The sequence below is a fragment of the Ambystoma mexicanum genome, chromosome 2q (assembly GCF_040938575.1).
Source record: "Ambystoma mexicanum isolate Mex_15411 chromosome 2q, UKY_AmexF1_1, whole genome shotgun sequence".
Classification (NCBI taxonomy): domain Eukaryota; kingdom Metazoa; phylum Chordata; class Amphibia; order Caudata; family Ambystomatidae; genus Ambystoma; species Ambystoma mexicanum.
The window spans coordinates 362,394,492-362,408,066 of record NC_090924.1 but is presented as its reverse complement, the minus strand read 5'-3'; the positions used below and the strand labels follow the sequence as shown (position 1 = coordinate 362,408,066).

The window sequence follows — 13,575 nt, the reverse complement described above, 5'->3', positions numbered from 1 at the left end:
TTTGGTACATGCCAGAAAACTACACAGCACATTGTAGTAGTAATCTCGGAGCCAAAACAACTTTGAGAGCCTCCTGGAGTACTTGTTGCACCCACATAGTATCTACTTTGGCAAATTAATTAAAATTGGTAGTATACCTAATACAAAGAATGCATAAATAAAAAAGCATTATCATGTCATCTTCTTCAAAGTTTCATGAGGCAGATATAGTTGGCCAATGCATTTTGGATAATTTGACTTAATTTGCTGTAGTAGATACTACTTGGGTGCAACCAGTACTGTGGGAGGCTCTCACAGTTTTTTGGCTTATCTGGGGAAGGGTGCCAAGACAAGCAGACTACCCCGCTAGGTCCTGTAGAAAGTCCCTGACGCAGACAACTTACATAAGGGCAACTGGGCACAGAGAGAATTAGACAGTTGATGTACCCTGGCTGTAGTTAACCAATCTGGAAAAAGCCATTGTTAAATAGGGAGCTTGTGCTAGGGAGGTGGGAGTCGCCTTCAAGGTTGGGGGCGAGGGACGGGTACACTAGACTGGGAACCCCAATTGTTTTGTGAGCCGATACGAAGAATACAAGTTGAACATTACTGGATGTTGTACTGGGACTCATTGAACACCTTGCCACAGATCTGAGGCTTTACCTTCATGTTATGGGAGTGTCGATTGTGTTTCTTTAGTTCTTATTGTGTGTTCAGAAGGATTAATGCTTAATATGTACTGGTTGATCTGCGTCCTTGAGCTATTGGTGAACGTCATATAGTTTATGCATGTGTATGGGGGAGTGGAGTGTGTTCTGGGATTGTTCATTTTCATATTGCTCTAAGGCATTGACATGTTGGTGTATATTCATTAATTGCTCATTGCTGTGGCGTTTTTGTATTTATTTGTGTTTTTAGTTTATATTGTGGTGCTATTGCTCTGTGTTATGCATATGATAAGCTTTTGTGTATAGTACTACAGAGGTGCAATCCTTCTATGCATCGGTTTCCTGTCACTGCTGTGGATGTTCATAACAAATCTGTTCTTTGCATCATTTTGGGGCTCTTCTTGCATGTCTTCTCCCTGCAGGTAAGAAGCAAGATACCTGGTTTGTAGTAGACCCAAAGTCTGGAGAGAAGCAAACAACATTATCCACTGAATCGTCAGACGGTCTCTGCCCCTCCGCCCCTCTTCTGTACATTGGGCGCACACGTGAGTAAATACAAACATTTTGCCATGCAGAACATGAAAGCACCATTTTTTCCACGTATTACCATTTATTAGTGATGTGAGTGCTATGTGTTAAGATGCATTTCCAAAATCAACCCTAGGGGTAGTCTTTGGGAGACCAACCTATTATGGTGAGCAGAGAGGCACTGAGGACTAGCCAAACCCATTCAACGTAAGGTAGCAGAGTGATGAGACTGACTAATTGACTTGTAGTGGATAGATACTTGGTCCCGTGCGCTATTCACCCGGCCTAAATTATTATAATTAGCAAATGTAAAGCATCCAGCTGCAGGAGTCTCACAACCTGAGAATCCTCCACAAAAGATTCATCCTATAATGACAATGGTTTTCTGTATGTTGCAAAGCTATTACCGCGCTTGGAACGAATAGTCCACATCCATAGTATTCTGTTTAGTAACAATGAAAGTCCACACATTGGAATCAAAATGTTATTTTCTTTATATTCTTGTCATGCAGAACAACAATGGTATAGGCGACACGTGTTTCAGCCTCTGTGGTCGTTCTCAAGGCTATTTGTATCCATAAAAAACATATTAAACCATAAGCACATTGATGATAATTATCATTGTAAACAATATCAACATGGAAGTTACAATCAAAACAAATCATAATTACCATCAAATAGAGAAAAAGCAAAATTTTCAAAACATACCACACAGGTTGTTGAAGGTTGGGAAGTGTAAGCATCCACGGCAATCATGGCGCCGGGCAAGAGAAAAAGCATTTCCAATTAACTATGCACATGCAATTGGCATATATTCTCACACAGTTCTTGCAACTCGTTATCTTATTCTGTACGTTATTGTAATTAATTGTTAAATAACGTGTTGCATAAACCCATCATTGGGGTACATGCGTTTGGTGCAACCTTCTACCAATATTTGGTTGTTTCTAATTCCTAAATCACCATTACCTTTTGGTGTTGGTTTGGTAAAGAAAAAGGCATGCTAGAATCCAAATTGTGCGAGGCACCCAAAATGTGCTCCCCTGTATATTGGCCATAGCATGGTTGTATTTCTTACCCTTATCCTATGTCTTGATCTTCAATATCTGTATTCAAGAATGTATTATTATAATTATAGTGTTAAGTGTGTGCTTTTCTGTATATGAGATCGCGTCAATAGTAGTAAATTACACCCACCTCAACTTCTGCTCATTCTTTCAGTCATGGCACGCCATCTCTTCTATTACAGTCAGGAGTGTTTTAAGGGTTAAATCCCAATGTAAACGTATCGAAAATATATATTCACTATCATTGTCTATTGACAGGCTACAAAAAGTATGATATAGAGATTAATTCAACTCACCCATTAAGTAAGGGTCAATCCCTAGAGTAGCCTCACATCAGCATCGAGTAAACCGTCCACTCTATTTCTTCTCTGTTTTGATACTAGCGGCAAAACAAAATGGTAGCCGCACGTTGCGTGATGACATCACGTGCAAAACAGCGTGTGACGTCATACTGTAAACAATAAACGTCATCACTTGTAGTTCATTTAGAATCTGACTCGTCACCGAGTCGAATCTCGTGTCTGCATAGTAATTGTTGGTGCATACAGCTGCAGTCTTAAATCCCTGGTACTAGTACCTAGTTTGATAATGTAATAAGACTATCTAAACGTATGAATAAAAATTAGACTTAGCTTTTAAAGAAAGTGTGACCCTTAGGTCGCACTGTTGGTGTTAGGTTGTAAACGACATGTTGCCCCCAATGATTTCATAAAACACTATAGTAAGTATTCAGTATATTGCAATCATAAAAATACATACATCTCATGGACTGAATTGAGTCCATGTTCTGTAGACCGTAAGAGACAAATTAGTTTGGCTTCCATTTTCTGTAGTGACAACTCTAAATTGCCACCTCTCTTTCCTTGTTACAATGATAATGATCATCAATGTGCTTATGGTTTAATATGTTTTTTATGGATACAAATAGCCTTGAGAACGACCACAGAGGTCGAAACACGTGTCAGCTATACCATTGTTGTTCTGCACGACAAGAATATAAAGAAAATAACATTTTGATTCCAATGTGTGGACTTTAATTGTTTCTAAACAGAGTGATGAGACTGGTCTGGGCCTACAATAAGTACACACAGGACAACAACAATAATTCAAGTTAGACAGGCAAGTATAAAAATATACAATGATGTATTAGGCCTTTAAAATATGCACATTATGCAAGTAAAGCCTCTTGTCAAATATTGTCACAAACATACTATAAAACTGATATTTACATTCACCATCTGGAGAAAGAAGAAAGCAAGCCTTCAATAACTAGTGAAACACAGGTAAGTACTTGTATGCATGAAATTCAGTTTAGACACTTGGAACAACCACAGAATAGCTCTCCTATAACTTGATGAGTCCAACTCTAAGATGGTTTGGGACCTTGTGCCCTAAAGTCACCAGTTCCAAAGTTATACTTCACAGTAAGGTTGATTAAGAGATTTGGACGATGCAAGTAGTTGTGATCACAAAGTCAAAAAGGTAATTAAAGTTCAGGTAAGTAACCTAACTTAACCCTAGTCTGCAGCATAGGCCTAGGAAGAGATCCTTGAGCAGTCCTCCACCAACCAAAGTCAGGAAAGAGTAGTTTTGGGACAGGACTGCACCCACCCATCCCTATAGAGTACAGGGAGAATAAGGAGCAGGTATGTTAACTTACCCCTCTGACTCCGTTTCTCAAGAAACCACTGCTGAGGTTCCGGAATCCGTTGGGGACAGCGTCTTCTGTGTTTGGTCCATTTTAGGAAGGCCCAGGGGACGCAGGTGCAGTGGTGACTTTTCAGTATGGGATTTAGTTTCAGTTGGTTGCAGTGCTTAGGTTTCTGTTCCAGAGACCTGTCAGCTGAACACCAAAGTGTAGAAAAGATGAAGACTTCTGCAGTGCAGGACACTTCTAGAATGCAAAGAAGACTGATTGCAACGGGAGTCACCATGGTCAGGCGGCGACACGCAATCTTCCAGAGACGAACAAAGGAGCAAGTCGTGCGTGGCTTCTGTTGATGCAAGAAGGATAAAAATGCAGGAGCAGGCGTCTTGTTGTACAAGTTGAAAATCCTTCACGTTCCAAGGATGCACTCAGAATGGTTACGGCTGCAGCGAAGTAGCATAGGAGAGAGCTGCTTAGGCCACCGGTTGGTTCAGGGACACTTATGAAAGGTCAGAAGGAACAGATCCTGCGGCTGAGACTGCTGGTTCCCATTGGTCCAGGGGTCGAAGCATCAACGAGGATCTTCTTCAGATCAGGCGGTGGTGGTGGTGGTGCTGGTCAGCTGCAAGGGTCATCTTTTGATGGTTAACAGGCTGCTCTTCTTCGTAGAGGACTGGCCTCTAGTGGTGAACTGATGACTGGATGCACAAGTATTCCTTTTATCCAAGATCTGAACTGAATGCTCACCCAAGTTCACCAATGGTAAGGGTCTGCACCATTCAAATGGGTCGTGGCTATCCAATAATGGATAGCCACTGGCCACCACATCTTCCCAGCGACAGACACTGGATGTGTGCTGGGGACAGTCAGCTCAGCCCCCATATCCGGGCTTACACACAAACCACCCGTTGGCCCACCAAAGCAGCAGCTTTACCTGGGAAACGTCATTCCATATATGTAATTTCCTGCCAAAGAATAATAAGGCCCAAGGACAAGCATAATCCTTGTGGCACTGCCTTCTTGGTGTGCTAGCTCAAAAGCCATTATAGAAAAGGTTATAAGACTTCAAAGTATCCTAATTGCACTCCGCTTTAATGTGATGCCTGCAATTGTACCACTTTACAAAATTTCACAAAGGGAGACATAGCGCCTCATTATAAGTTTGCTGGTCCGGAATTAAAGTGCCAGGAATAATGTTTGCCTGCACTATTCCGGCCGGCAAACTACAAATTTGCCGATGGGGTGGCCTGATTTACCTCCAGCTTAAATCTGGAGGTATATTAGACACCCCACCAGCCAAAAACCGGTGCTGGTAATACACACATTCACCCCATGGAATGGGTAATTACTTGCTGTGACCGGAACCTCTAATCCGCCGGTAATACCGCTCGGATACCGGCAAACATGTAATGAGGCCCATAGTCTCTCGGTACTGATAGTCTTATCGATGAATTCGTTTTCCTGTAGGAATGAGCGAAAAAAGGCAAGGGAAGTAAAGCAGAAGGCTTTACTTACCACCAAAAAGTCAGAAGAGGAGTCTAAACAAAGCAAAAAGAAAGGGTGTCCCAAAGAAGTCTATGGGAGGAAAGCAGCAAACAGATATTCTTTCCTAACACTATGTAGAAACAACAAACATTTATTAATGTATTTATTTTTTCATTTGTGGAGTGTGCCAAGCCCTGGGGCATCAATATGAATGCAACCCGTACTATCCAGAACACTTTTAACGCTGCCTTTAGCATACTGAACATGAAAACGCAGCCTATGGCATCCAGAACAAGAATAACTGCCTGTACCAAGCACATTATAAAAACACAGGCTATACCATCCAGACGATGCAAACAGTGCCTTCGCCATACAGAGCATGCAGACAATGGGCCTCATTGCGAGCATGACAGTCCGGAAACAAGGGTATCGGTAGCAATGTACCGTCACCCTTTCCGGACTGCCATACTCCGACAACGCCGGCCGGGAATTCTGGCCCTTACTGGCATTGTCTTCACTGAAGCACTGGCACCGTTAGCAACGGTGCTGGTGCTTCAGTGTCCCCATTCCTGTGGTGTCCAATGGGACTCCACGGGAATGGGGACTTACCTTTTCCGCCGCATGACATCCCGGTTCGCCGTCACCTGTAATATCCTGGTGGCACCGGGATATCAGGCAGCAGAAACAGTGTTATGAGGTCAGCGACCTCGTAATGAGACCCAATGTCTTTAACATTCAGAACCTAACACCCCAGTCTACACCATCCAATATATACCAATACACACTACCAGTGCCATGTAGAACATGCATAAGCCATCTGTCTTCTCAACAAGTCATGCCCCTAGGTTTATTTCATGTCGGCACAAACCTATAAGTACTGTTTGCCATTACACATGTATATGGTCCCTCACTCACGGTTACCCTCCCGCACTTATGATTGCATACCTCTTGGGACACTAGCAGCTGCACACTCAGAATAGCATGTAGAAACGAATACACAGTTACAGAAACAATACAGGATTATCTCTGAAATGCACATCCAACATGAAACTTATGGCATCAGACATGATGGGCCTCATTACATTTTGGTGGTGTGGGAAAAAGTGGCAGTAATTCCGTTAACGCCACTTTTCACGCACCACCAACTACAAGTATACCGGTAGGTTGGCCTGATTTACCTCCAGCAAACAGCTGGGGATAACTCAGACACACCACTGGCAAAAACAGCTGGTAGTACCGGCACAAGCATTACGAGTGCTGGTAATACCGGCAATGCCCCCATGGAGTCAATGGAATGAGGATTTACTTACCTATACTGGCACATGTAATCTGCTGGTAATTCGGGAAAAGCAGGTGACGTACCGATAATTCTGTTTGGTGGTGTTCCACCGGATTTAACGGTGGGATACCACCAAACATATAATGAGCCCCATCACTAAATTATGAATAATGTATCATGCATTATAGTACATAAAGTGAGGCATAGCGTAGCAATCCGCTATAAACTTAACTTGGCAGTCCATCTTAATTGACTCCTGCATTGATACATCTATTCTTGCACAGTCCCTTCTATGCTAAATGTGTTGCCTGCCAATGCTCCGTCTTTCCCTCTTCCCCTTGAAGCCTGCTGAGGACTTCACTTGTGGAGGGAGAAGCAAGAATGCAAAAGAGAGCCCCCAGGGAACCCTAGGAGCCAACAGCAGTGAGCTGTCCCTCTTTCAGGGCGATAGAAGACCAGACCTTAGGAAGCATAAAGCCCCAAGATGGCCCTGCAGAGTGATTGGAGATCCGACAGCAGAGAGCAGGGGTTAGGCTGGAGAGGAGGCATTCGCCCCACAAGTCACAGTCACCAGAGGTGAACGGCGAAGCTGCAGTTCCCACTCCCAAAACTGGGTCATCTTAGGGAGGTGCAGAAATAACGTAGAACCCTGATCACATAGGCACTAGGTCAGCAATATGTTTCCATTACTTCAGTCTGTTTGCAAGAACTCATCTAGTTGGATGAGGTTGATCATGAAGGTGGTGTTAATTAGAGTTTTAGCCGATATGTGTTTCAATGCTCCTGGGTCTTTTTCAAGTCTGCGAGCACATTATGTCAAATTACAACATAACTGGACATTGTTTACACCCGAGTAGTGAATCCCAGCGTAAGAGTTAGAGGCACCAGAAATGGGGTGCGTCATGTGGGTTAGATTGAACATTTGGGCATATGACACAACATTATAATAAAGGACATTAGTCATTATCATGTTGAATAGTAGCAATTGATATGCTCAGTCATATATTCGACCCATAGTGGATATTTGTATTATAATGATATGCACCGAGAGAATGAGCCTGAGAGAGAAGGGAAGAAAAGAAAGATTAGTGGTGTTAGTTGGCTGATATCCAACGGAATAGGCAGCCCTAGTGTGCCGTATGAAAATGTACAGTAGGTTTGTGTAGTCGGTACCTAATCATTGGGAATGATGAAGCTGGGATTCGGGTGAATCCATGGTGATGCACAGGCCTATGTAGTGAATGAATGGAAGTATGGTGAGTATTCTGAAGGGTGTTAGCCCAGTTTCATTACATTGAATGTGCAGGTGTCAGATGCCTGGTGGTGCTGGGGCCCTGCGGGCCCAGAATGGGTTTAACAACAGTGATGTGGAGCAGTGTTGGGGCTCTTGGGATAGGAGCTTGAGGCAGTTATTCATATGTTGGTAGGTGAGTGCCACGTAGAGTGTTAGGGTACATAGGACTTGAGTGAAGTTAAAATGTGTTAATTATTCTATTTTCTAGGTCCAGAGGTGAATGGTGGTTAAGGACCAATAACGTGGGTGGTTTAATATAGTGAGTAGTTAGTATGCCTCATGTGCACGGGTTGGGTAGCTTTGGCGGAGTGAGTCGGACGTCTGTTTGAATGGCGTGGCTGCCATGGTAATATGCAAGCAAGTGCAGGATAATATTTCTCGATAAATGCACTGACGCAGAGGGACTGGCCTACGGCTTGATAATGGTGACATGTGAGAGTGACCATTTTCCATATAGAGTGGACATGGTATCCTTTGTTATAATAATACTCAATGGGCTGGCTAGGGGATTGTTACCAGTGAAGTGACGTGCGCAGTATGTGTGGTAGGTGGAGGCATGCTGGCACCTGTCCAATGCTACCCTTAACCAATAAAGAATATGGCCAGCTGTGCGCAAAATGTTACTTGTGCATGCCGCTGTTATACACTGCATAAATTGCCCTGGGCATTGCAGCCATATGAAGATTGAAGGTGGACAGAGCCAAACTGCTGTCTAGAGGGGGCAGAGCTGTGCAGGCAGATGCAGCTATGTTGCATGGAGCAAAGGACATAGGAAACACTCACCTGTGAGGTCGCCATGTACCCACTGGAAATGGTGGATGGTGACAGTGATCTTTCGATCCCAGCCATATTGGTAACTGTTATTTATACTTTAACCTCATCGTGATGACGTATTTGTGAGATGTGATTGGTTGCTGGTGTGTCATGACATTGGCATAGCTGGAGGCACCAATGGTCGTGAAATCATTGGCTGGGGTGTTGGAATGTTGTTTAACATTAACTCGAGGGTAATGAGGTTTGAATGGGGGGTGGGTGCCCTGTCGAGCATCTTCTGATGTGACTTGGTGTGCTGGTGAGTCCGAGTGGGGCTGATGGTATAAGTATGACCCACCCTGTAGTAGGTGGTGGAATGCGGCACCGCTGGGTTAGAGCAGTGAGTGCGTGTACTGCCTCCTCAGAGGATGGTGACCGGATAGGCAAGGGATGGGATGATGTCATGGGTGTGTGCGGGCGAGCCCATATGCAGTTTATGGGTGGAGTGAGCTAAAGTAGGATTGTCTAGCCAATTTAGTGGGGCGGGAGTCCGTGTGTTGGTTAGCATGCGAGTTGTACCTGTGAATGCGTATGTGTAATGCATGTCATATCTGACATGTGGGTGATGTCACTGCTGTTGGATATGTAGTGCTGTATTAAAGATTGAGGCATTCAAATGCTGTGGTGGGCATGTATGAGATCATGGTCATTGTTTGGCACTGTCTGTTAATGATAGCGGTGAGTGGTGTACATTGAAAATGTGTTCAGAAATACATGTTGTATATTTATGGTAGTGATGGTGATATTGATTACAAAAACATATTGAATTCATGTTCTGTATTGAGCCCAGTGGTCACGCATCTGTATTTGCAGATTAGTCTGGCTTCTCTTTGTCTATGCCGTAGCTCGTGATCTCCCCCGCTTGAATCGCATTATACTGTTTCGAGACCCATGAATCGGATGCCTTTTTTGTTTTTGCGTTGGTGTTTCTCTTGCCAGTGTGTTGCCTGGGAATATCTTTCGTCCTGTGAGCTTAACATATTCTGGTGTTCTCTGATCCGTGTCCTCAGTTCTTTGATCATACTTCCGATGTATTATTTATTGGCATGCACAGATGATAACGTATGCAACATATTTGGATCTACAATTAGTTGCTCTTGCGGCAGTTCTTACCATTGAAATGTAATTGCTTGGCGTTCTGTGCAAATGGACACATTGAGCATGTTCCACACTTGTGGAACCTAATCGTTTGCAATGCCTGGAGCCAATTCTTGGAGGGATCTGAGATTGGCGTCATGTAGGATGGGCTCAAGATGGTCCTCAGAGTTGGGTGCCTTGATAAAGGAAAATTGTGGTTTCCCCGAAATCCATTTTTTTATGTCTTGGCCAGTAAGTGCCAGTGTGTGTTGATGATTCTTTGGAGCATGTAGCTGTCCTGGCTGTATTGGGTTACAAATCTTAGCGTGGCGTCCTGTTGTTTGACTTTCTCTTTGGAGGTTAGTAGCGAATCCCTTGTTATACAAGTGGTCATGTTTTTAGCTTGCCCGGCTGTCTTTTTTTCAGGGTAACCTCTGCGTGTGAATCTTAATTAGTTGACATTCTGCTTGGTATGTATTTTCGTTGTTGCAGTTGCTCCTGGCCCGATTGTACTCTCCTTTGGATATATTTTGTATGACTATCCTCCTATAACAGCTTGTGGCAAATAGAACCAAGTTCACCTCAGTGGGTCTCGTGTAGGTTCTGGTTTGTAGTCCGTCTGGACACACTGTTATTCTTATGTCTAAGAAGCCAATGGTATCATAGATATGGCTGATACAGAGTTGCTGTTCAGATAATTTTCAAAGCCTAAAAGATGTTCTGTGGTATCGGACCACATCATGAGAATATCCTCTATGTACCGGTACCATTTAAAAATGTGAAAATTCAAATCTGGGTTTGTCAGTGCATATACTTGTTCAAAGTGGTTCATGAATAGATTGACACACGCTGGTACATATGTTGTCCCCATTGCGATCCCTCTCATTTGACGATAGTAGTTGCCATCAAACAGGAAAAAGTTGTTGGTTAGGGAGAACTCCAACAATTATTTGGTAATCTCTAGATGGGGTGAAAAAGATGGCAATGCTTTGGCATAAATTAAATCTATTTTCTTTTTTTATTGTATTTAATCCCATCCGATTTTTTAACAAAAAAGGTGAAGGCAAACTTGAAGTTTCATTGTTGTAAAGTCAACAAAAAAAAAGGAAGAGAAAAGAAAAAAGTCTTAAGATCTTACATTAGTTCAATGGGACGGTTAAAAAATTCAGGTTTTGAGCCGGAAGCATCACTTTAGTAATATGTTGCATAATGTTCACTGTTGCCAGTAGCCATGCCGGTCTGTCTCCTCCGATTAGTTTATATCAGCAATTCTCCTCATTCTGAAGAGTAAAATTTGAGATGGTATCTTTCGAATATAGAGAGCGAATCTCTTGTGTTGCTGGACAGGTCAGGAGCAGATGACAAATAGTTTCCTTTTTTGTTGTTGACTTGCAGAGACAACAACAATTTGTCAAGGCTGAGCCTCTGATGGCTAATATTTCATTCGTTTCCAGTAAGTTGAAACACATTTTTAGGAAGGAGGTACGCGCTGACCTGCTCGGAAATAAATTGATGTAAGATTGTAGGGTATCCAATTTCTTAAAGATCGGAGGAAGATGGGTGGTGGGTTTGTTTGTGCTTGCCGTTTCTAAGGTCTTTATCCAGTCAAGTTCTCAAATCTTTTTTATGACTTTTACTGGGTTATTTGCAAGCTCATCTTCACAGCTTTCCACTGAATATAAAAGGGCCATATTGTCTGCTTTCCATTTGGACAACATTTTACAGGATCCGAGCAGGAGCTCTTGATTTATCAGACGGTAGACGTATGGAGTATCTTTCAGGATGCATTTCCTGTATAGTATAAGGCTATTTGAGTCTACTGTTGTTTTCAATGATGAGAGACTGAGTTCACGTCTGATCACTGCGACTGAGGTTGATTTTGGTAGGCCTAAGATTGTTCTCCAGAAAATTGCTTCTACTTTAGCCCATAGCTCCGGCGGAAGGTTGGGCATAGCGTCAGAGCCATAGGTTAAGGATGGTATAACCTTCTTTTTGTAAAAGTATCTGACCGGGATTGTCGAGAAGCGTTCAAATTTGATATCAGTAGCTTTCCCCTGGGCCGCCAATTTTTTTTTGTTTTCACGTACCTCCTGCATAGTTTTTTCTTTCACTGTGCTATCCAGAGTGACTCCTAGGTACATAAAGTTGTTAACTCTTTCCACTGTGACTAATCCCAGACAAAGAGACATCTTTTTGTTCTTCTTAGTAGGTTTTTCAATTACCATCATTTTCGTTTTCTCTTGATTGATCTCCAAATTGTTTTCCGCCATGTATTGCTGTAAGTTATTAAGTTGTCGTTGTAGACCTTTTGGGATGTGGTCTAAGAGGATCAAGTCGTCCGCCTACAGCAGGCGACTGATCTGTTCACCTCCAAGTTTTGGCGGGGATGATCTTACCGACTTTTATGATTCTCGATAGTCACCAAGGTACGTCCAGAACAGGGCCGGGGCCAGACGGCAGCCCTGTTTAACACCTCTGGCAGTGCTGATCTTTCCAGAGAGAATCCCTTGCTGGTTCAAACGGACTCGCATGGTCGTGTTGGAGTATAGGGCTTTAATTGGGTCCAGTATCTCATGTGGGCATTTCCAGGAGGCTAATTTCTGCCATAATTTAGAACGGTCAATTCGATCAAATGCCTGGGTGAGGTCGACGAAGTCAATGAATATCTAGGGCTCCCTTCTAAGATCTTACTTTTTAAGGAGCTCAAGATGAGTATATTCGCGTTTGTGCCCATGTTCTTTTTAAACCCTGTCTTTATGTGGTCTTGACAGGGGGCTTTATTGGCCCATGCTGTAAAATGTCGGAGAAGAAGAGACCCAAAAACTTTACCTATTGGGTCTAGCAGGGCGATTGGGTGGTAATTTGCTGGATCAGCCTTGTTTCCCTTTTCGTAGATAGGTACTAAGTTCGCAGAGTTCCATGATGGAGGAATGGATTTAGAGTCAGCGCAGCGTCTGAAGATCACACTTAAAAGAGATGACCAGGCTTCGGGGTGAGTTTTCAAGTCAAGGTTTGTTATACCATCCGGTCCTGGAGCATGTGATGGTTTTAATTTTCTTATTAGGTCCAAGGTGTTCTCTTTATTGTCCAACCGTATCCATGGGCTGTCGCATCTACCCATGTCCTCCTGAGTATTTTGCAGAGGTTGAAAGAAAGTGTTGAAATAGCTCTCCCAGGTCGATTCCCCTATTCCATTCTGTTGAGAAGGAAGGGCTCCTGCAGATGTTGAGTGTAAAAGGGACCAAAAATCTCTGGCATGGTTGCCGTTTATGGCTTCAAGAATGTTCTCAGCGTCTTGTTGATATAATGCGCCCGATGAGCTCTCAGCCATGCTTTATAAGTTCTCTGAGCCTCACAGATGGTGCTTGCGGCCATCTGGGGTTCTAATTTTTGTGCCTGTCTTTTGATTCTTCTTAGATCCCTCTTTTTTTCCGTGACCAATTTGTCGTATATGTGCTTTTGCTGTGATTTGGGTTGTTTTTTCTTTCCTTGTGGAACTTTTTTTTTTCAAGATATACATTTTATTCAAGTATTGATCAATAACAGTAACAAAACAAAGAAGAAGAGAAACAAATCAAACATTAGACAACAGAATTAGCACAAGATTGTGATGACACAGTTCATTACAGTGGAAGAATGGCTATTGGAAGGTAAAGTTTGGTATGCAGCTCAAACATAGCAATATTCTGATAGGGAAGCTATAGAGGAGGAGGAAATTTCTATGTTGGGCCGGGCTA

At 43.0% G+C, this 13,575-nt stretch overlaps 1 protein-coding gene across 1 annotated transcript in view; it reads left to right on the top strand.

The window, feature by feature from the left end:
- The window catches only part of ERN2 (endoplasmic reticulum to nucleus signaling 2), a 1,116,259-nt gene that overhangs the window by 348,399 nt on the left and 754,285 nt on the right, over nucleotides 1-13,575 (top strand). The window contains exon 6 of the mRNA XM_069647392.1: nucleotides 1,070-1,192. Coding sequence (XP_069503493.1) covers nucleotides 1,070-1,192 — 123 coding nt within the window. The remainder of the gene's footprint in view (nucleotides 1-1,069; nucleotides 1,193-13,575) is intronic.